The following is a 24,851-nucleotide window of genomic DNA, read 5'->3' on the forward strand; positions in this document are numbered from 1 at the left end:
AGGAGGAGTAAATCCCAAAAGACAGAGATAAGTACTTGAGGTCAGAGACTGCGTCTTTTATAGTTTGTCTACATACCAAACTCATTAATATGAATAATCATCTGAGCTGTAGTTGTAGTAGCAAAAGACATAGAAGAAACCGGCCTTGTCTTACATTTTTTTTTTTATCAACTCTCATTGTTTCCAGGATTCAGGGAGATCTCTTGGCGAAAGTGACGTGAAATTATGTCAGTCCCATGTTTCTGCTTTATTCCACTTCTTTTTCCTACCCACATCAAATATTTTTCAACCTTAAAAGCTCCCGCTGATGGGGCTAAAAGTGTAAGACTCGAGGAAGAAAAACAAAAACAGTGTGCAAAAATCTATATATTTATCCGTTTAGGTTTTTCCCCTGGGAGATTTTGGAACACCATTAGACAACCTCTTTCTGGTTTATTCACTTGGTGCAGAATGGGAGGGGAAAAAACAGAACCAGTCCCTCTGGCAGTATTCTTCTCAACACTCTATACCCATCATGTGAATGGAAAGAACCCAAAACCTTCATTTTCAGAGCTGTATCTCAGCGCCTGGCTCCTGGAGAAAACCAGTGTGGTTCAGATGTGGGATGGGGAGAGTGGTTTGCATTGGCATTGGCCTTGCGGGTGTTTTGGGGCTGGAGCACACTCAGCTGTGGGTTACAGATGCTTGCTCTCCAGTATTAATGTGGCCAACATGCGAAACCATGGCACCCACAATACTACACAAAGGTCCACGCCTCTGATAGTTTGGGAAATAACTCCCAGCTGAAGAAATTCCTTCTTGAAGGGCTGGAATACATTCTTGAACAGAAGGCTTTTTTTTTTTTTTAGAGGGGTGGAACCAGGAAAAAGATGCTTGATGATGTTGGCCTGGGTACCAGAGACTGATCATAGGGTGTCCAAAGTCTTGAGAGCTTTAACTGAAAATAGGAAAAAGAAGAAGAAAAAAAAAAAGCTCAGTTCCATGCTGTGCGTGTGGCAGAAAGCTTGTACACTCAAGTCATTGTGGAGTTTCTTTGGAGATGTCAAGCCCAAACCATGGGTTGTCATCTGGCCCGATGCAGGGTGTGTTCAAAATGTTTTCCACCAATTTTTATTTTCCTGAGCTGCCTCCAAGGTGAGTAGGACCAGAGAAATCTAGACAGAAGAGAAAGGAAATGAGCATGGGTTGGGTGGCGCTTTCTTTGTAAATTCAATAACCAAGACTCTTTTCAGGACACAGCAGTTTTTGTCCCTTCTCACCCCTAAGGCCTGTACTTCCTTCTAACAGTCCACTTGAGAGAGCTGGGGCGCTTCCATCCCCCATTCGGTTTGTGCCCTAGTTTTCTCATTCAGGTACAATTTCCAGTGAAATAGTAGCTTAGAAGTATTCAGAAGTTAGTTTATTGACTCCTATTGCACTTCTGAGCACCTAATAAATAATGTAGCAGTCTGATGGATATGTGGCTACCTAACTATGGAGCATGAAATATGTACTGTTTTTCTAATACACTGTAGGGAGACCTGTTTATAAAGTATTTAGTATTGGTTTTATAATGCACCGTTGACAACAAGAGACCACGAAGCTCAAAGATCAATCTCATTTTGGCCCACAGTATTAATGCTGCTTTATAAAGCTCTATGACAGGTCACTTAGATGGTGGTCCTTACAGAGAGGACGCAGGAAGGCAGGCTGTAGTGGCTGCCAGCGCAGTGGATGGATGTCTTTGTCCAAGTCCCTAAGGTGACTGTTTGGTGGTTGCAGATATTGGCCAGGTGATGCAACCCATCATTTCCCTGTTCTCCAGAGGGATTCCGGACAGAGAGTGCCCAGTTCGGCTAATGCAGCCCTCACTAATTGTGCATGGAATTGGGGTGGCTTTGGACCACAATTGCAGTTCTAGAGACACGAATCAGGAAGTAAGGAGTGGAGCTTAGCTTTCCTCAGCTTCCTCTCACATGTGTTAATGAAGTGACATTCTTTTACATGTCCTCCTTCATTCAAATGACATAGGTGACAGCATACAGTTTTTTTATTTTTGTTTGCTTTGGGGAATTTCATTAGCCGGAAATAAATTCATAGACATTGAAAATAAACACTACATAGTAAGCACTTAGAATTGTGGGGCATCTAAATAATTTCATCCTAAAATCATTCTCGATTCTAATTTGTTTATAAGAACTATATTCCATAGCTGGGGTTGGCAAACTGCGGCTCGCAAGCCACATGCGGCTCTTTGGGTACATACATGTGACTCTGACGTAAAATTGAAAATGAAATTAAAGCTAGCATAGTTTCATTTATAAAAATTTTAAAGGATATTATTTACATAATGGTGATTTCATTTGCTTTATGGCTCTTGAATAATTCTTAAATTGTTGTGAGGGACAGGATTGGCTCTTCTGTCTCGAAAGTTTACCGACCTGTTCTATAGGAATGCCTTATAAAGGCAATGATTTACAAGGTACTATTTGCCTCTTAGGGTATATGTTTTGGAGCAAGGCTTTTTTCAATTTTGCGTTAAGGACTTCTTGCTGTTCTAAGTATTCCACTTCCCAAAGTGGGAAATCTGAGCCACACGTTCTTTTTTTTTCTTTTTTTTTTTTAGCTGAGCCATTCTGCCACCTGTTGGCAGCTCAGCGGCAGCTCAGCTCGGGCCAGGAATCAAACTGCTGTTGCTCAGAGCTCACACTCTTGAGCGAGCTCTTAACCAACTGAGCCACTCGGCCAGCCCTCTGAGCTACACATTCTTGAACACAGTCTGCTTGCTTGTAATTTCTCACGATTTTTTTTTAGGAACCAGGGCTGAGTTCTTTCTGCTGTTTGCCATGTCTTACTCATTTCTCATTATTCAGAGGTTCATTTTACCCTTTCTGATTGGACCAAACCCTTTCTACTCTTCAGTACTTGATTTCATCCTTTGTTTCTCTGAGCAAGGGACCTCATCTTTTCTGAGGTGATCACTTCTTTGGTGCAGCTGCCATTTATTGAATATTTACTATGTGTTAAGCACTCAGGTAGGCCCTGGATTGCCAAAGGTGGATAAAACTCTGTTCCTTTCAACAAGTGTACAGTTCAGTGGGGGAAATGGGTAGTAAATGGGCTTTCTGACATGACACTTGCAATATGTGTAATTTTTAACCACAGAATATTTTTTATGTCTCTTACCTTTGGTGTCTGACAAAAACTTTTTTTCTTCTTCTCCCTTCAGGGGCACCCCTTTCATTTGTGCTCTTGATCACATTCTCTCCTAGGACCCTTTTATATCATTTTCCCTCTGGCTTAGATTTTCAATATCCTTTTTTTCTGCTGGCTTCATTCCCTTTGCCTATGGATAGATTCTTTCTTTCCGCTGTAGTGAGAAGCAAACCATCAACACGATAACACAACTTCTCCCAGGCCCTGCTAAGTGTTCAGACCACCCTTCTCTTACTTCACTTTCTTGCTTTGCAAAATGTTTCCAAAGAATAGTTTATCTTTTTTTGCCTCCATGTCTTTATAATTTGCTTACTTAACTCCTGTAGAACCTGGATTCTATAACTTCTATAGCTATCAGTCCATTAAGATACTTCTATTAGGAGAAAAAAAATCATTATAAAATATTGCAGCCAGAAATATATATGTGGAATGGCATAATTAACACCTATTTACTCAAACTTAAGAACTAATTGTGCACATCTGAAGCCCTGGGTTACCACCCTTATGATTATTCTGCGGCTACTGCTATCCCCTCCGTCTAGTACACAGCCCCACTCAGACCTGTTCTGAGCTGAGTATTTATCTTTCCCATGCATTCTGTTTTGTTCTTCCTGTTTTTACTACTACTTATTATACTATAAGAGGGTTTACTATACTTTAAATAAAGCATTGGTTTTTAGAACATTTAAAACTCTGAACATCCTACCTCCGTATACTCTGACTTCTCTTGTTGAGAACATTCGACAATTATGATGCGCCTATTAATACTGTTTTTCTGTCTTCTCCCCCAATAACCATGGGTATCCCACAAGATGTTAACCTTGGCCACCTTCTCTTACTTCTTACACCTCTTCTCTGTAGATGGCTCCCAGATCTGAGAATTCCAGTGTCCGTCTGTTTTCTGAACATTTCCTAGTTGCCTAGTCACTGGCATGATCTGCTGATCCCCCAAACTGAGCTCACTATATATTCCCGCAAACCAGCTCACCCCCATTTCTGTCGACAGTGTTACTATTTTCCCATGCTCAGAATATCAGAGCGTTAGTGTCATCTTTGACTCTTCTTATTTGTTACTCATATCTTATCAGTCATTCTTGTTCCCTGGGTTGTATCTCCACCATTGTATCTTGCTCTTTTTCTTCCAGCCTTATTGCCTGTAACCATTTTACCCAGATTATTATAAGAGCTTCCTAATTGGTGTCTTTGCTTCTGTCTTTTCACGCTTCAGTCTGTCATGCTGTTGCCAGATAAATCTTCTTAGAGTACAGTAATGATCATTCCATGCTGCTGGTGAGAAGTTTTCAGCAGTTTGGACTATTGGTGGGTAACAGGATAAATAGCATCTTTTTATAGTGGAGTACAGCACTGTTCCTGTTACCGTACTTCCTACTGACCCGTCTGTCCCTTTCATTCGTCATTGTTCTACACGGATCATACCTTATGTTCTAGTCAAATTGGACCACTTCTTTAGAGATATGATCAGTGCTTCGGTTCCAGTGCAAATGCTACCACTGCTTAGACACTTTTACTTACCACGCTGGTTGGAAGGAGTCTCCTTTTCTAAGTCGTACAAGATTGTGCTGCTGCTCCTCTTATCACAAGTTCTGCTCAAGTTTGTTGTTGAACATGGCTTATCTCCTGTACTAGATTGTGATCTTCTTGTGAGCAGGGACTATGTCTTAAGTTTCCTGTTCTCCACACCTTCTTGTACCTGGCAAGTAGGGCTTTGATCAGTATTCTCTAACAGTGGCTAAAAATACCTGTTTAATTTAAAATGTCTCTCCTTATAATCAATGAAAGAAAAGGAAGCTAGAAACTGAGCTAGTGAGAACAAAAGTCTATTCCTTATCAATCAGCCAGTTATTCACTTGTTCCCACTTTGCTACTTCCATTCTCTCCAGGCTTTGTTTATTTAATGGTTGGCTACTGTCAGCCTAGAGATTTAACTCTTAAAAAGTGTTTGGGTGGTCAGAGGAGTATGTTATATTTGCAGTTGCTTTTTTTTCTTCTTAATCTGTCTTGATGTACTCAGTGCCTCTAAGTAATACTGTCTACAGAGTAATTTCCTCCTCAGTCTCTCAAAAGGCATGCTTGGTGCCTACCCCAAATTACTCACCCCCAAATAGCCATAATTATAAATCAGAGGACATGCCCAGTGAGGGAGGCTGGTGAGCACATTTCAGAATCCTGTGTTATAGAGTTGATACTTCTCAAGTTGAGGTATGTTCTTCTTTTCCACTTAAGTCACTTGGATGCCCTCACGCTCTTGTGCTGCCTGGTTAAGGTACCTCTCACCTAATTATTTTCTCCCACCCTTTTACTGTTGTTCACATTCATCCTCATTCTGTGAAACTCACATATTTACTTGATTCCTAATACTTCTTACCTTTGAAGAAATTGTTGCCAGCAGTACATTTAGTGACAGTTATTTGAATGATTCTTGACGGTGATAAAGTATCTGCCATCTTCCGTCCCTTCTTTCTTCTCCCCCTCCCCCCATTCTTCTTTCCTTTTCCTTTTGCTTTTCTTTCGTAAACCTAGTTCTCATTTATTGTTATCACTGTTTTTGGTAATTGTGCCATTAACAGTAGCAGTAGGAAACTTTTAAAGCTGAAGTGTAACATGCATACAGAAAAGTGCGATCAAACCATTAGTGTACACAGCTTGATGCATTTTTACAAAGCGATCATACCTAGAACCACCAAGTCGATGGAGATACAGAACATTACCTGGAGCTTGGAGGCTTTCTTGTGCCTCTTGCAGCCACTACTTCCCACCAAAGGTCATCACCATTCAGACCCACGCCAGCTGTTAATTCTTTCTTTTTTTAACCTTCTATGAGTGAGTTTCTGGCACCTTCTGAGATTCTTAATTTTGAAAACACTCTCCAAGTTTATTCAACTTTGTTTTGTTTCAACATTTTTCCATTTAAACATATACGTATATAAAATGGTCTGTGATTGTCTGAAGATTTTGAAACTTCAAGTACACTGACATTTCACTTTTTAAATTTATTATTTTAGGTTTGTGAGTTTCATATAAGGGGATACCATCAACAGAGCTGCCTTTTTCTGTGATAACTCTAAAAGCAGTGTTGGATTTCCTGGGTGTCTGTGAATTTCAATCTTCCTTCCTGACAGTAATTTAAACTATTATTATGACATTTTCACTGGGGCTGCAAACTTTTTGGTCCGCAGACTTGAGGAAGAAGTAAATAAAGAAATTAATACTATCTCTATAATCCTTGCAGCTTTTCATGGTCATACAAAAGCCATTCCCCATTTATGCTCCCAGCCTGTTTTTTGATACTCATTTAAGGAAGGCAACACATCACTGGGTTGTTGTTTTTTTCTCTAGAAGATTTTCTCATTAAACACTGACTTTCAGTTATGGTAGAAAGAAGTCATTGTCACTGTTTGTACCTGAGAGAAGATGAATAAAGTCACTTTTCTGTTTTTAAACCAAACCATGATAGGTAAAATGTTTGATCTTTTGGAGGCTTGAGTTTCATGCTGACCTCAAATGTTTTTGCATCTGCAAAAGTCTTGATTCTAAAGAGTCTTCATTTCCCTAACATTGTATAAACTACCTCATCCACCACACCCTACTTGAATCTTTTAAGTTTTTTATTTTTCATAGTATATCAAGGGATTATGGCATTTGGATAGATCCTTGATGTGTTTCTCTGAAACTGAGCCCCTGATTAGGCTGTCAGCAGATGCTGTATCTCATTGATTGTTCCAGTTGGTCCAGAGACAAGTGTCAACCAGAGTGGTTTCTCCCTTTTGCCATAAAAAGATGAAGCTTTTAGGTAGTATTTGCTTAGGAGGGATGTTCATGCCGCTGTTGAAAGCGATTTAAACCTGTGTTCTCTTCAAACCTAGTTTTCCTCTCTTAGTGTGAGGTCACATAATGATGTTTTTAGTGCAGCAGCTTTCTACCTTCATGTACATGATCAATTTTCTTTTTTTTTGGTACAGCAGTTCATTTTTATTCTCTTTTTGTCCTGTGTTCTAAAGTGGTATTCCCGTGAGTAAACACCTGAACATTTAGTACTCACAGTGCGTTGGCAAAAAACAAATGAACCCCAAACTAAAGATAGGGCACATGTCTTATTTTACAATTTGGACCATGATCTTGTCCCTGAAACCTACAGGCTAGTCTGCCTGAGGATTCTGTATGTTGAAATGCCCCTGCCCCGGCTGCCAGAATCATCCGGATAAGGTATAGTTCTAAAACAAAGTAACAGGTACAATTTTAACAGAGACTCATAGAGGGCAGAAGGGCCAGCGATTGAGACTGGCAAACAGAGAGGACGATACAATTCTTTTTCTTCCTTCATTTGAATCTGTAAAGATCCTTAACTGCATTTTGAGTTAGTTAATCCATGAGCTCTTAACCCAAATGTATATCCCAAGTTTTCAGAGAATAAGCAACAGACGTCTCTAAAGCGGAAGATGTTTAGAAGCATGCAGGCTCATATTGCCTTCACACACGTGAGCACTAGGTTAGACTCAGTAGCTGGTGTGCAGGCATCATCTTTTTCATTTGGATTAAAGGTGGCCACATTCAGGTTTGCCTAGATCATCTCATGAATTGAATGAAACATGAGTGAGAATTGTTAACTAAGAAAAGTTTCCAAGTTCTCTTAACATTTAAATCCAAGGATCCAACTAATCCCAAAGTTTTCTCCATGATCATCAGACCTGACTCTTGTGGAACCCTTGGCTGTTGAAGGAGGGGTGCTTCATCCTTTAGGGTGGCAATGGAAGGGCGGCAAGGAGCCAGAGAGAGTGGCAGGACTTAGGAGTAAACGATAGGTGAATCCTAACTGTGAAGATGAACGCTGTAATGTATAGCAATGTGTTCATATCGGAACTCTATTTTAAGAGCCACTTTTTAATCTTCCCTCCTTCCTTTCTCCCAAAACATGCAGGCACAGTAGAGTAATATTTCATGTTTTTGAGTATTTTTTTTAGGGGGTGAACTTTTCACTGTCCTCCCATCAAATTACATATGTGACCCAAGGGAAAGCAGGCAGCTTAGATTATGATATAATTATTCACAAGGGAAAAACTCAGCTGAAATTATTGTTAGTTTTACTTTTTCTTTATTCTCTTCTTTATAGTGAGTCAAAAAATCTCCCCCCCCATCCCCCCACTTAACTTCACATAGAAAACAAAACTTTACACAATAAAGGAGTGATGGCAGGCTTCAGAGGGAAAAAGGTTGCTGTCAACTTTTTTTCCTCAGGAATATGGAAATTTGGGCGGATTATCTGTTCAGAGGAGGTTTCCTTTATTAATTCTTTTTCCTTTATTCACTTAAGACATCTGTTAACATTTCACACAGCCCAACAGATGTTGCAAAGCAAGTCCCATACTTTGTTCTCAAGAAAAATGACATTTCCTCAATTGGTTCACCCCACCTCTGTGACTGGGCCTAGCCTGCTGCTTCTGCATAATTTGCATATATTAAGTTATATACCTTAATGCCAGATGAATTTGTAGCTTCAGCATTGTTTTTACACAGTAAAGTCTAATTTGATTATAAACTAGTGTACATGTTGCTTTTGAGTTAAAAGCAGCCAAAACATTTTTAAAAAATCTCCTTGGAGAATGGCAACCTAATTCCACATGTAGGATTGGAGAGCCAATTATTAAAATATTTTTTTCTATAAAATAAGTGAATTACAAAAGCTTGAGTTGTTTTGCCATTAGGAAGTGCTGATTGTCATGCGATGTGGAACATCATTTTTATTATTTTGGCAAGAACAGGGACAGTTTTGTCTTGACAAGCCATTAGATGAATACCAGCGTGTGTCACATGAAAAACCACTGATCTTTAACCCAGCTCTGTACTTAACCAAGCCTTGAAAATGAATAGTGAATAAAAGAAGAGCAAAGGCCAGTTTACTGTCATTACAGATTATAGAATCTGTTAACAGCTGCTGAACTGAACCCAGGGAATTACAGGTATTGTTCCGTGAACCAGCTGAAGTCCTAGAGATGCTTGTTAATCTGTGTATATAAATTATACATTTATTTTATATTTGCTTAGGATTTACATTGTTGGAAACATAGCTAGAAAAAAATGAAAATCCTTGAGTACTTTCTCAGTGCACTAAATGCATGCCTTTATCACCAAACCTTATATTTACATATAACCATCTCAATGAGCTTTTCCCTACCCCCCAGTTATGGAATTTATTTTTAAAAAGCAACGTGCTCTTAAAGAAATCAGTACTAAGTATTAAGAAAAGAAAAAGTATGCACTATCTACCCCCAAAAAAGAAACATAAAACCCACAAACATACATGCAAAACAAAATCCTTTGCTTATTTGTTTCTTCAGGTATTCACTGTGCTGATATTTGAACCAATGTGTCACTTTTTTTTTTATGGAGGGGAAAACCTAAACCCACCTCAATACCCAAATACTGAAAAGATCAGTAACATGTTAAACAGTCAGTGGTGGGAATTATTGCTTACAGAGCTAACAAGAAAGAACACACTTTCTTACTCGGCTGGTGGAATTGCATTGTGTCTCCCTATAGTCTTGTTATCCCACACTAAGTGAAATGCAAATTCTTTGCAACTAATTGGATCTCATTGAGGGTACATGCACAGTGTGTAGTTATATGCAAAAAAGGTTTAAAAAAATAAAATTCCTCTGTAATTACAACTTTTAATTATTATCCAAAACATTGGCATCTATTGTATAGGTTTAGAATGTGTGTGTGTGTGTGTGTGTGTGTGTGTGTAACTTTTTCTTACAGATTACTCAAAAACACGAGCTATGAAATGCTCAGTGAGGTGTCAGATCAAAAGTTAGGGGGGACATGTTTATTTACAGCAGTCTATAAATTGGATTTTATTAAAGTCCTGTGAAAATACAGTTTAAATGATAAACATCATAAACAATCACTTCCCAAAGCTGTTTTTTTTTCCTCTAGTTCTCTGGGCTATTTTCACACTGTAAACTGTATACGTGAGCTTTTTTACTTGTGTAAGTGTACTTCTGCTATGTGTTGTGCTGAGGTGGAGGTACTCCCATTCCATATAGTCTTTAATAGCCGGGGTGCCATTTAGACCTAGCTGGTGTGCTCCTTAATTTCCATGGTACATCTTTCACTCTCAGTAGAAGTGGGAAAGCCATCACATAACCTTAGTATTTACAGGTCTTCCGCCTGAAATACATGGAATCAGGGCAGCAGAAAAGCAATTACTGTGGAAGGGATGCTTGCCTCCACTTCCCACTTTTAAATAACTTTGATACAAATGATTCCAAGCAGTTGTTCCATAATCTGCAGACTATATATATAGCCAGTGGACAAACTCAGAAGTCGTTTTTGTGCTTCATAGGTATATTTTTTTAAGTCTCTGGGCTAATTGTTGTGTAATAAAGCTTGTCCACTTGGTAAAGGAGTCTTACAAACTAGTTAAATTTTGTTTGATCAAATCCATTTAGTAGGTGCAGTATCGTATGATACAGATTTGTTGTGGAAAAATGTTTTGAACCTTAGGAAGATATCCCGGTGCTTTTGTGGGTTGTGTCTCAGCAGTAATATGCAGGGACTGGTTCCACTGCAGACCTGTTTTATCTAGAGCCACCTCAGACCTTGAAATCTGAAGCAGCTCAGTTTGCCTACGCTGGGTAGCATTTTGTCAGAAGACTGCTGGCCGAGCAGACCAGATTTGGATGTATTAGCTAGTCAGCCTAATAACCCTGTACAGACCATATTGATTTTCTAGGAAAGAGTTTATGAACTAAATAAACTTGGGGTTGGTGTCTTAATAAACTGCTTCTCTCAGTCTGTCACATTTAGTTACGGAGCTGTGCAGTTTAGGGGGAAAAAAGGCTAATTCTGTTACAGATTGTTCACAGCAGGGTCTCCAAATTAGCCCTTTGTTTTGTAATGCCACCTTGCTTGGGCTCGCTTTGAGCACATTTCTCAGTTTTGCCCTAATGAGTTGCAACACTGATAATGTGGCTGATGATCTTTCATTGATTTCACTATCACTTGCTTGTCTGGTAATTGATCCGTTGCTGAGCCTCTAGTTAATTATATCGGCTTTGACATGGCCCGGTCCACGGGGAATTTCAAGTCTTGCAGAATAACAGTTTTAATAAAAGAGTCTATTACTGCAGGTGCTTGCTGCTGCATGCCAGTTGATTTTTGTGTGTGTGGGGTGTGTGTGTGTGTGTGTGTGTGTGTGTGTGTGTGTGTGTGTGTGTGAGTGTGTGTGTGTGAAAGAGAGAGAGAGAGGAAGAGAGGAAGAGAGAGAGAGAGAGAGAGAGAGAGAGAGAGAGAGAGAGAGAGAGAGAGGTGGTTGGGGGTAGGATACCAGGGAAGGAAGAGTACTGCGGGACTGAAAGAAAGAAGGGGTGGGGGCTGGAAGAAGAGGAAGAGGGAGTGAAGGAGAGAGGAAGGAAGGAGGGGGTAGCGAGACAGCGCAAGAGGCAGGCGAGAGAGAACACGCAGGCAAAGCGATACAACAGAGCCTGAGAGGAGCGAGGAGGAAGCTTGCTATTGACAGTGTCCTTAAGCCTCCCACAAATAACAGCCATTAGTGGGAAGGTCAGGAGCTGAGCAGGCAGCTTGACTGAGGCACTGAGTGCCACTTCAGAAATCAAGAGGCTAGCAAATTTTAGAGGGAGTTTAAGTGGGTAATAGCTAGCTGTAAAGGTACAGTCACTGTTGACAATTGACTCGTAGGGGCTTTGCCTGCCCTACCCCCCTCAAGAATATTTTTATTGACCACAGGTGGACTTAATATATTTTAAGGCAACAATTCTTTGGGTTCTTGTTTGCTTCTTCTCAGATATTGAATTTGCTGCTTTTGAGACTTTTTTGTGCTTAATGGTGGTGAACCGGAGGGAAGTTTAACAGAAAAGCTTTCAGGAGATGTCGGTTGTAGAGGGGAAGGCACATTTGTGTCAACATAGTGTACGTTTTCTCATCTTTTCTCATTGTCCACTAATGACACAGGGCTGCCATTGAAGCTCTTTTCTGTGTCTTTTGTTGTTTCAGAGAGTAAGGTTTATTGTTATTCTTCAGTTAAGAAGGAGCAAGGAGAGTGGTACATTTGTCCTCGATATTTGTAGGTGGTTGAAGATTAATGTTCCTCACACTTTAAGTTTAGGAAGGATGGCTCTTTCCTGCTGACTACTTTTATGAGACGACATGAATTTAGCTTTCCATTTTGAAGTCACTGTTTATGTACAGAGCATTTTGTTCAGTTCTGCTTTTCCATAAATAAGGTAGACAAATACTATCCAATAAAGAGATGTTTTCTTTTTAAAACAGGTTTAATTAAAAATATGACATGCTATTGAAGTTGTGTTTCATCAGGCAGGAAAACGTTACAAAATTTTCCAGAGATCTTAAATAAAAAATGGAGTTTTTATATTCATTACATTTTGCCTGAAATGGGACAGGCTTTTTTTCTTCATCTTTTTCTGTTTTATGATTTGAAAGGATATTGTAGATGCTTCATCCAGAACTTTTAACACAGGAGTTTTTTTCTACTTTAGAGCTTTAAGAAAAGGTACACTTTTTTTCCTTTGCCATTCAGTTTCTTATGACTTAACATCCAGTTGAGTAATTAATGACCTAAGGAACTGGATATTAAATTGTATGTATGTATGTATGTATTTTGCAGATGTTGACTGTGTATCTTCTATGTTCAGAAATTTGCTAGGTTTATTTATTTACTCCTTAGAGTGTAAGGTCACGTCCATGTGTATATTATTTTCTCTAGGAGTTTCTATGTGGTTATTAATAGTCCAGCACATACTACATGACTTCTAGGAGTTAACATTTAGACAACTGAGCCAACTTGACATTCTCTTACAGCTAAATATTTTTCTTTCTTCCAGTGTAACTAGGAAAAAATGTTTAAGCATAGCAATTTACAAATATTAAAGCACAGCCTGATGTCAGATAGTGCATGTTCTACCTGCAAGCATTGTTTTGGGGGAAAATTCCCTGGGAAGGGCCCCAGCTTCTCCACGCCCCATGTGCCGTCTGTGTTCATGGTGCTGCCTGGAGTTGCATGCAGGAGTGTGTATCTACGCGTGTGTCTGGAGAAGGGTGAGTGTAGGGTGTCATTTGGTGCCTGACAGTGGAACCGTGCAGTTGACTCTTAGCTCTGCTATCCAATGACATGCAGTGGCTGAGAGTTTGAAGCTGATGGTTGGGTCTCCAGTGCTGCCTGCACACCTGACAGGCAGCTGTTAAACTGAGCAAAGGCAAGCTCTGGGAGTCACAATCTATGCATAAATGATAGGGGTGTCTGTGCAGAAGGTGCGAAAGAAGCTCTGACCCCCTCCCTCCCCTAAATCCCCCCCTTCCCAAATGAAATGCACAGTTCAGCCAGCTTCTTAACTACACTACACTCCTGCTACTGGCTGCCAAGAGGCTCAAAAAATCCACCTTCACTTTTCAGTCAGAAGAGGCAGAAGTGGATGTGAGAGAAAGAGAGACACAGAGAGACAGAGAGCCAAAGAGGGCAAGAGACTTGACTTTAAGCGACTCCTGTACTGACAACTCCATGCAGTTCGGAACCAGAACGACTGCGGCTGAACCAGGGTTCATGGGGACATGGCAAAACGCTGATACTAACCTTTTATTCAGAATGTCCCAACAGGTAAGTTACTTTCATTTTTTTTTAAAGAAACCTTGAATTGTTATGTGCACTTTTGCTTCTGCTATTTTTCCTTCTAAACAATTTAAAAATTTTTATCACTTCATAGCTGGGCTCTGTTTTGTCATAACTGTGTTACTGGAATGTGCAGGGTTACTTCATGGTTTCCCTAAGGGCTCCTTAAAAGAAAAAGGGGAAAGGGGACTGAAGTAAAAGAAAGGCATTTGTTGTAAAGTTTCCCAGCACAGCCTGGATCACGAGAAGATTTCATTTATTTCTTTGTTTTCTGTTAAAAATTAGAAAGAAAGAAAAAAGCCACCTCCCAACAAATGTATCTTTCTAGCTATATGAATCACTTCATCAAAGTGTCTGCTATCTCAGAGGAGGTTCTCCAAACAGTCATAAAATGTAGGGGCCCCTCCGAACAGCCCGCCTGACTTGCTGGGGCTGGAAGCAGCTCGGACTCCGACCTGAGGACTCGGCTGTGCAGGAATCTCTGCCAGCACCGAGGGTCGCCGGAGCAGGAGGCGGCGTGCGTGGCGGGCTGTGCCGGCGGTCCCAGCTCCTCCGCCCGCGGCCCGCCCGCCTCCGCGCTCGCCCCTGCGCTCCCCGCCAGCGAGAGCTCCGGCTCCGCCCGCCCGCCTGCCCGTCCGCCCGCCGCGGCCGGCCAGCGCACTCACTCTCGGGCGCAGCCTCGGCGTCCTCCCCAGAGCCGCTCCTCGGTCCGGGCCGCGCTGGCGGCGGCAGGGTGTGCTGGCTTTGCCGGGAGAGCTGAAGTGTTAGTGCGAGGCTACCGGCCTCTGATAATTAATCACTGGAGCCAGCGGCTCGTACCATGCGCTCGGTGATACGCACCCTGCGCGCCCGGCTCCTCTTGCACAATTGCTGGCTCTGCGGCTCCAAGGGGGAGCGAGGGTGAGAGGAAGCGAAGGGAAACAACCCAGAAACTTTCATCTTGGACTGTGCTCAAGCGAGGGAGGGAAGTTCCCTGGTGCCTCCCTCCTTCCTAGACGCGTCTTGCTTTTCAAAAGCCTACATCAAATCCACACAAAGCAAGAGTTAGTATATTATCATCCACACAGCACGAAAGTATTACTGACAAATATTTGGATTTTAAGCTAGATGGCGGTTAAGAAATTGATATTGTTCCACTCATGTAAAAAAATATATATATTTATTATATATTATATTATATATATTATATAATATATATATATATACACACACTGCAATTACTTTCTTAAAAACAAACAAGTTATTTTGTTTGTAGTAGTTCATGACAATTAAATACTTAATTGACTTAATTTAGGTTTTTAAAAGTATTCATAATGAAGGAAAGAAAACAATTTGCTAGGCTATAAACTACCAAAAGTTGACAAACACATCTGCAGAAAATCGTGCCCAGAGCCAGGCTTTTGTAGCATTTAGCTAGCGAACTGTTTTATTACACAATTCTAGACAGGATAAATGCATTTGAATAAGGTGTATTTTGACATATCCTGTAGAGGGACCCTGATTACTGCTGATACAGTAAGCTGGGGTTTAAATGCAATCAACATAAACCCAATAAGCAACTCTTTATGTGTAATTTCCCATTCTTACAAGTTAAGTTCATTTCCTCCCAGAGATATTCCTTGTCATTGCAGTGCTTTGAGAGGTGTGTTGTTGAGGCATCTCCTGTACCTGGGTGGCTCTCTTCCTGGTTGGAACACGAAGTGTGTTTCCACTGACCTTAGAACTAAATAACTTGTTCCATGCCTTAAAAATTAGATGTCATCTTTAGGGTTTTCAGTATTAGTGGAGGTTAGGGGTGAGTGAGTGTGTGTGTGTGTGTGTGTGTGTGTGTGTGTGTGTGTGTGTGTGTGTGTGTTTTGGAAGGGAAGATTGGTTTAGGTCTCCCTCTAGCTAGAAAAGAGTTAATCAAACCAGATAGAGATAATGATCAATTGATAAATGGCTATTGAACCACATAGATGGTGTTAGATTGCTGCTTTGGCACTAGCCCATTTCCAAGTAGATTTGAATCTAAGGAGACATTAAGTTGTGGAAAACATTTTAGTTAAAAAACAAAAACAAAAAGTAAATTATATAAATGATGGATCATAATTAGGAAAATAATATGAAGTCGCACAGAGAGAGAAACTTGTACAACTAAGCTATTGTGATATCTTTGATCCAGCTGTTTGACTTGGTGGTATATATAGATCTATTTTGTGTGTACCTGTGTGCATGTGTCATAGTGAATGCCAGTGGCTAGATACACAGAGTAGAAATATAGGGAAGTAATTTATGCATAATAGATGCTATATAAAACTATACTATTAATTATTCTATTTACTAAACAGTAGTACAATAATAGGAGAAAATCACAATTTTAAAAAAGTGTTGCAATTTAACTATATTTTATGTTTTCTTTGTTTTTTGGTTTTGATGTAGTTAGTGACTTCCTTCCCCCTCTTTTTCTGTCATGGTTACTAAATGTTTACCTCCTGTGCGTTTTGGGAAAGCATGTAAAAGAGGGTATGAGTTTACATGGTTTTTTTTTTCTCCTTCAGGATGGTATTTTAGTTTGTATAAATATTGTGTAAACTTAAATTCAATGTGTAAACTTAAAACAATGCGTAAATCTAAAAAATATATGTGCTGTATATGTTTAATATGTTTATTTTCCTTACCTATATAGTTCATCAGCAATGCTGATTCAGAGAGTGTGTGTGTGTGTGTGTGTGTGTATGTGTGTGTACGTGCTTGCATGTGCAAAGAAGACACATTACTTGAAATGATATCTCTTAAAGCCCACAGTTTCAAGGAATACTAGTTTCAATATATACATTAAGCCAGCTTTTTTCTCTTACTACAGGTAAAAGTTTGTCCAGTTTAATCAAATATGCAGAATTCTGTATATCTCATTGCTAAGGCATTAAAAAGGTTTTTCTATTATGATTATTTTAGTTTCTAAGAAAAAAAATGATTTAGCTCATGAAATGAATACATTTATTGGGTATATTTTTTATTTCAAAGTTTTCTGTAATCATATAAAGCTGTAAGATTTACCCGATCATTTCATTAAGTGTTAGAGAACACTGACTACCAGGCTTCAATACTGAGTTACAGAGAATTCACCAGCACTATTATTTAACTACAGCAGAACTTGTAGTAGGAAATATCTCATGAATAGTGAAATGTAATAATCCAGGTTTGTGTCTTCTATAGAGAAATTAGGAAGCAGGGATATAAAAATCTTTGTCTTTTGTATGAATGAAGTTGGATCTGTTTATACGTAAATCTTTCAGTCTGTCTAATACTAACAAAAAGATAACCCCAATATAAAGCCAACTTAGATTTGGTGTGGAATTAAGTATGTTCTAAAGTTCGAGATATGACAGTGTGACTGCATTTTTCTTCCTTTCTACGTTTTTCTCCCATATTCAATTTTTTCAAAAGAGAATTTTTTTTCTTTCCATACAGACGAATATTTGATAACCTTAGAGGGCATGACTCCTGACTTTTGTTAAGGGAGTTCTTCTTTGGGATACTTTGATCAGTGACAGGTCGAGAATGACCAGAAACCCTGTACTCATCTTCTCTGTTAATCTCCTCGAGTCCAGAATGATATTTTGCCCATGTAACCTCATGAAGTATTGTTAAAAGCAGAAAATAAAGCTGGCTTTTGAAATTGTTTCAAAAAATCAGGTTTAAAAAATGTTTTTTCTGCTTTTGGAAATGTCTTGTGTATTTGAGAGACGAGCAAATAAAATTCTTTGTAGGTACCTCAAGGGATGCAGTAGTCTAATATATTTTGAAATCTTTTCAGAAATGAAACCGTAACAGGTAAATGGCTATAGTTCACGTTTTTTTGCACATTTGCATTACTAGAGGCGTTTTCCTTTTATTGTTTGGTGAGGTATATTTAACCTTTTAAAATAAAATATAGATCCCTTAATAAGGTCTCTTTTCAGACATGAGTGAAATACTGAGTTAGAATTATAAATGACTCTGTGCATCATTATGTAGTAATTTAGGATTCACCCAATGATGTAACACAATTAACAACATAATTTCATTGTGAAACTGTGTCTTATTAAAGAACAACTGTCTGACATTCTCTTACAGTTGCTTTATTTAACTTCATGCAAATATTATTAGTAGTGACATTTTTCTATTGTGCATTAGATTCTCTCATTAGCATGATGTGTTAGTTATCACCAGAGAAATAATTTCCTAGATAGGTGAGGGGCAAACCAAGAAAGCTAAAAATTAAATCAACGATTTACATTAATACCAGAGCACCTGCTCACCAGAGATATGACAGGGTAAAGCAAACTTTCTTACTAATATAAAATCTAGCATGTTTCAGAGAAATGATAAATAGAATATATTGCAAGAAATATATAATAACATTGCTGGAATCCCTTTTAAAAGCATGTTCGATATGAATTTTTCTCCCAGTAGTCTCTTAGTTCTTTCTATTCATATAGGCAAACACAGTTTCATTTTGTTGAATCTATACTTTAAATTGGAAATGGTAGTTTTGTCTGACTTCTTACCCCTCTCCTCCAAATAATTTGAATGTTTATTCACTAACAACTTAAAAGGCACATTGACTGTTTTTCTTACAAGTTCGATGCCTGATTGTATATCGTGGTTTGATTCTTTTTTATAGCGTGTACAATATATTTTTATTCTAAACTCTAGCCCACTCATGTAGACATCCCTTTTAACATAGGATGTATATTCTTATTTAATCAGAGCCCTGAGTAAAGCAGTTGATAGTTAATGGTCTTTGAAAATGACTTTCACTGCCAGGCATCACCCCCTAGGTTTCTGCACTTTTCCCTCCTCCCTTTTTACTCCCCTTCTTCAGTTGCTGTGTTTTACTAAAGTCTTACTGAAAAAATGGATTAAATTGACCAAACGTATGGTTGAGATGCTAAAAAAAATATTTATATTCTATTAAAGAGGAATGTAATTTCAGCCTGTTGAATTAGTAGGCTGCTACCTCCTATTTAGTTTCCCTCTTTAACTTGAGTGATACTAGGCTTTATTTTGAAGATTTAACTATAGACTTATATTCAAATGCAATTCTTAACATACATTCCGATAATCTAACACGGAGATAGGAATATTTGGGTAATCATTAAAATACAAATTATAGCATAGAGACAGGTGCTTGTCGGAGTCTGTATAGCATACAGACTTCACAGATACTGTCTAATTTGTTAGGCATTTGGAAAGTAGCAATGGAAAAGTAGTTGGTAATATACATGGTTATTTATGTACATATGAATGCAAGTAAAGCATACCCAAGCATATTTTGAGATGTATCTAAGGTCCATGTTAAAAACCTGTGCACAAATTTCAAGTTTATTTTCCAATGGATATGTTCAGTGAATTTGAACATAGTAGGTGATCATTTAGAAATTATTTTTGTCCTGTTTCTGTCATCTGCAAACTGGTACTGTGTGTTTGTATAATGTGTAAAGCCTTTCGCTAAGCTGAGTCAAGTAACCACAGTTGAAAAAGAAATCCCTAAAGGTGCAGATATCTTATCTATAATTGTAGGTATTTTTTCTAATTATATTTATGAGTGTATATTAACATTCACTGATAAATCCAATTATTCATGCATGCCTTAATGGAAATCTGATTAATGTAGTGACAGGACAGATTTGGGCTACCACAGCAGCACATCCTCCCACTCCTGTGTCAGGGTGAAAAGCCACGGCAAATCCTCCCTAACTAATTAGATGCTGAGTAAGGCATCTCTGAGAAGTTGGGGCAAAAGTGAATGGGTCACAGCCAAAACAGGATTGCAACGACTCCAGTGATAGTGAAAGCATTCGAGTTTGCCAGGTCGTTGTGACACAGAGAGCTGATTCCAAAGGAACAGACCGTTACAGATAGTGAGCTGGCGTACCCACTTCAGTGAAAAACAAAAATTCCAGTGCTTCTCCCTTCCCACCTTTAGGCATTACACACACTCAAAGTTACATTGGGCCTCCACCCTTATCAATCTGCAAAGCTTTTAAGAGAATTTTCCGTACAAACATGAATACCTCTGTACAGCTGAAGAGGTATTTTCTCAACTTGGGACTCTTGATTGGAATACATATATATCAAAAGGAATGAGAGAAGAAACTGGAATTTCCTTTTAGTTTGTGTTCATAATTTGAATCATAGTGTTTAAATTGATCTAGGAATTAACTCCTTTTTTCCCCCACAGAGTATTGTCAGGGAACTTTGGGATAGTAGGGAGAAAAGAGTGCATCGTAAGATGACTTTTTCAGCGAGAGACATTTTCTCTGAGATTCCTTGCTTGTTATTGTCCAAAGAACATGGAATATAATAGTTCCAAGATTTCCTTTCTTGTGAGGTTTGGAGCCTGGTTTGTTATGTGCGTAGAATGAATTCTTCACCATGTGAAAACTCTCTTGTACCTTTCATGGTATGTTCTTGCCACTACATAACCACCCTTCTCCAGGCCCTGGTCAGAAGACTGTGTGAGGATTGTAGAAAATGATTGATCTCACCCCTGTCTGCCAAAGCTGATGCCATTTTATTTCCCGAAAAGCAGCTGGCTTCCACATTTTGCTTGGTGATCCTCGTTTACTGAAGGACCAGGGAAAGGAGGAGAAAGGGAGTTCAAAGACCCTTTCAAGGAACTCTGACATCTATTTTTAAGCTTGAGAGAAATAAAGGAAAAGAGTCATAATTCAGGAATAACAGCCTTTATCTCCTGACATACAAGCAAAACATTGTGTAAGAGGAGGAATTTTTTTCCTATAAGGTAAACTAGTAAACAGCTGAGAAAAATAAGATGAAGAAACATTCTGAACAGCTCAAGCTCTAAGGAGTTTTAATATGTGCATATGACATCCCAAAAATGATGCCTAGGGCTGTGACATCCAAGGTACATCTCACTGAGCATGACCTGCACTGTCTTCTCCTTCCCCAGGTTTAAAAGAAAGTTTGGAGAAGAGGAAAAATAAAAATATCGATTCTTTTTTTAATTTGTACATTCCCTGTAGGAAGCCTGGCAAATTTCATAGTCTACATTCAAACCCTAAGGTGAAAAATTTATGACTGGAGTTCATTTGGGTGAGGACACACACTCTGTGTAGCATTTCATGCCACAAAGTCAGCCATTAGGAGAAGAGGGGAGCACTGTATCATTTCTTCATTCACAGAGCTTTCCTTAATGGAAATGCTTGTGGAAAAATAATGGATTACTCAAACTGGCTAGCTTAGAAATCAAATTCTCAGCTTATTAATCATCGCCCCAATTAACAAAAAAAAAGAATTGATCCTTTAACAACAAAATAATGTCCTTTTGTTTTTCTTTAATTAAGCCCATCAGTTTTTAATTTCTCTCTGTTAAGAAAATGAAAATAAGCTTGAACAGTAGGAAGTTACTCACTGAAACACTGATTCTCTTGAGCACATCTGACATCTTATTTACTCAGTACTTTTGGACCAAAGTGTTATTTTGCTACTGTCTTAGAGTTTGTGTGTTGTTGTTGGGGGGTATGATTTAAGTCTTATTTCTGTTTGGTTGGCAGCAATTTACTCAGTGACCTAAATACGTGGTTAGTCTGTGTTTTCATCCTGTTCCTGTTCCCACAGACCTAATTTCTTTCTCCCTTTATTCTCCTTTCACCTCATCTCTCTTTTTCTGAATTTCTCCTTACTTTCACTGGCTCTTTTTGCCCTAATATAAAAAGAATTGAAATGCACCTGAAACGTAACTGTAATTGAATAAGGCAACTTTTTGCCAATACATCATTCCGGCAGAGGTATGGAAAAGAGGTGCCACCCTCAGATGTGGTCCTCCGTGTGTAAGTGTTGACAGGAGGACGGTCCTGAGTTTTGCTATGTAAGGGTTCTTTAAGTGAGGGCGTGATAAAAACGCAGAACCAGGGGCCCAGGCTTATCATTCAAAGGCGCTGAAAGGCAGCTCAATTTGATTCTTTGCCTGTGTAAGAAAGTACTTAGCTGAAAAGGAGATTTTGCTTTTCTATGTCTCTCTTAAAAAAAAAAGTAATTCTTAATTCTTGGATTTGTCATTTTGTACAATTAAACTTCTATCTACACAGGAGAGATCATTTCCTTAGAAGGAGGAAAACGTCAAGTTTTTTTGCAGTAGGTTGAAGATAGGACTCATTGAGACAAACTGCAGTTAATAAGAGTTAACTGAAACATTTCAGAAAGGAATTGACATGATGGCAGAGCCTATATTAACAGAAGACATTATGAAATTTAAAACCTGCAGTATACATAACACAATGAAGATTCGCTACTGTTTTGCATTTAATAAATTTTAACTCATTGTCTTACATAGCTGAGAGATTGTTAAAGTTGACAAGATTAAAAATATCGTTCTATATGGGAAAGACATAGCTTTCAGTATTGTACCTGCTGTGCTTTTGTGTGACTGTCATGAATTTTTCAACTTTATTAAGGTGACTTTTAGTGGCTATTTGTTCTCTAGACAGTTCTTTAGGACTCATATTTGATCAGAGTGCCTGAATGGGGGGAAGGCATTGAAAAGAAAAATTTCAGGATAATGAATATTTTACATGCCAAAAATAATTACTATCAGCTGCCTTAATATAATATAACTAATATTAAAATGAGAACCTCCATTAGTAGGGTTTTAATAAGGCTTTTTTCCCCATTACAATTTAAGCAAGAAACATTTCATTGATTTAAATCATTAGGATAGATATTTGGGGCACCTAAATCTGACCTACGGAAAGAAAGCTGCCCAGAGGGCAGTGGAAATGACTGGGAGGCCACGTGCAAGATATGGGACAATAATTAATACATTGAGCATATTCATGAAAGTGTCCCATGAATGAGAATGCTTACAGACATTCTCTTTGTTTATCTCATGTCAGAACCTGCCTCAAGAGTCAGCTAGGTTGTCTGCTGCTTTATCTAATACAACTTTTATTCTTTCTTTTTTAGGTGTAAATATTATTAGTGTACCGAAAGACCCCAAACCAAAGCCTGACTGTAGACTTTGTGGAAGACTTACTCTCTTGCTATGGAAAAATAGTAAAAATCTTATATTGTCACGTGGTAGTGCCCTTATGTGGGGGGGTGCAGGAAGTGTACAGTTGTCCGTTGGTTGGTTGTGGGAATTAAGTGATTTATTTCTAGGTTTGTTGAGGATTTGGTAATGGCTACCTCAAATGCAGGGAGAGTGTGGATTGGCTCACCCGAAAAAGGAATTCCCCATTTTAAGAATCTCATTTTGACGATTCCTTGATCCTTTGTAGCCGTTTTGCTCCTTGTGCGTAGCTTTTTGGTGAAGCTCAGTGTCATTCACTGGGAAATAGTGTGATTGACTCATGCTGTGAACTGCCATTTTCAACCAATGAGAAACTACAGTTCTCTTCAAATAAGTTAGAACTAAGCAAGGAGAGAGCTACTAGGATGAGACTGTTTGATTCAAACTTCAAATGTCTCGTTTCCCTTCCCAGCCATTGTTGTCGTGGGTGTTTTCTTCGACAACTTCGGAAAGTCATCACTGAATAAATGTTAAAATGTTGCCAATCCTATAACCTACTAAGCAGAGTTCATTGTGGAAAAGAACTTTTTTTTTTTTTACATTTACTTTATTTTTTATATTATACATTCAGTAGGAAGGATAGAAAGAGAGGTCCAACATCTGGGAGAGCTTGTTTCAGTAGCCAGACTGGAAGCTGGAACCCTGGCTTCATACAGGTGAGATGTGTTATGGAAATAAAGACTTATGCATGTAATGAACCCCGCCTGCCTGTCAGCTTGGTTTTTCATGCACCCTTGTTGTTCAAATAAGAAAAAGAGTGTTCACAACCTGTGGTGAGATTAGAGTAATGAAAATGAAGTGCTAATCTGTTGATAGCAAGCCCATCTCATATCCTGCATCCTGGGCCACATTCATGCATGTATAATATATTCCAGGTTTTCTCATGACCAGAGAAGCTTGGATGTTCATTATATTAAAAACACCCCTTTGGTAAAAATGATAAGTTGGTTATTTTAACTTGTGCAAATTGTTATTTTTAATGGTTTCTCAGTAAGTTAACTGCTGCCTGCCTTCTGAGTATTCTGATAACCCACTGTTCCATATATGCCAGTAGTCCTGTACTTTTGGTCTTCTTTTTTTCTTTTTTTTTTTCTTAAACAAGTGTACAATGCAGAAATGAGCCTCAATATAAGCCTAGTTGAGATGCCCTTTTCTAGAAATAGATGGTTAATAGAAAGAAGGAAGGATTAGTTAAGTGAGCACAATTCATTAATCCCCAAAGAACACAGGTTAAATAATACTAAACATTCATTATCTCATGCTTTACTTTTTATCTTAAAACAATAAAGTGCAGATAAAAATAACAAAATCAGGAATCTTTTAGAACTGCTTTCTGTATTTGTGGTCAGCTGCCATGATGTAAACCTGAGCAGACCAGCTTAAAGCTTTAGTCATATGGGTGGGAAATAATTGTGTGTTGTTGGGTTTTTTTGTTTTGTTTTGTTTGTTTTTCCCCCACAAATTTCCTTTCTAAAATATTATAGTAGATAAATCAACATGGATGTAAGGAATTATACTTTTCTTAACATTCTTGTTTTAATTTTTGTTTTTTACCATTTAAGTCATTAATTATTTGAGGTCTTAATTTTTTTTTTTCTAAAGCTGTGCAATAAAAAGAAGAAAAAGAGTACGCTTAGTCTTCAATTATGCCAAGTTGTTTTAAAGAAAATAATGTGAACATTACATGCATGCTATCCCGTAGAAGCATCTCTTCAAACAGCACTTTTAAGAGATGGTTTCAAAAGAAGTATAAAAAGGGTAGGGAGAGGTAAATTAATAATTGAGTTCCAGGTGTCTGCTTCTAATTGTTCAGATTTCACACATAATGGATATTAAGGAAACATTCTTCCCATAAGGAATGTATCATGTTGCCATTCAGATCTCAGGCCTAAGACTATATTTATAGAGCTCATACTCATGGTATTTTCTCCTTTC

At 38.5% G+C, this 24,851-nt stretch overlaps 1 protein-coding gene across 1 annotated transcript in view; it reads left to right on the forward strand.

Annotated features, from left to right (window-relative positions):
• BNC2 (basonuclin zinc finger protein 2) overlaps positions 1–24,851 on the forward strand; it is a 410,108-nt gene that overhangs the window by 113,882 nt on the left and 271,375 nt on the right. The window contains exon 3 of the mRNA XM_019667815.1: positions 13,646–13,846. Coding sequence (XP_019523360.1) covers positions 13,646–13,846 — 201 coding nt within the window. The remainder of the gene's footprint in view (positions 1–13,645; positions 13,847–24,851) is intronic.

The sequence above is a fragment of the Hipposideros armiger genome, unplaced genomic scaffold (genome assembly GCF_001890085.2).
Source record: "Hipposideros armiger isolate ML-2016 unplaced genomic scaffold, ASM189008v1 scaffold_506, whole genome shotgun sequence".
NCBI classification, from domain to species: Eukaryota; Metazoa; Chordata; class Mammalia; order Chiroptera; family Hipposideridae; genus Hipposideros; species Hipposideros armiger.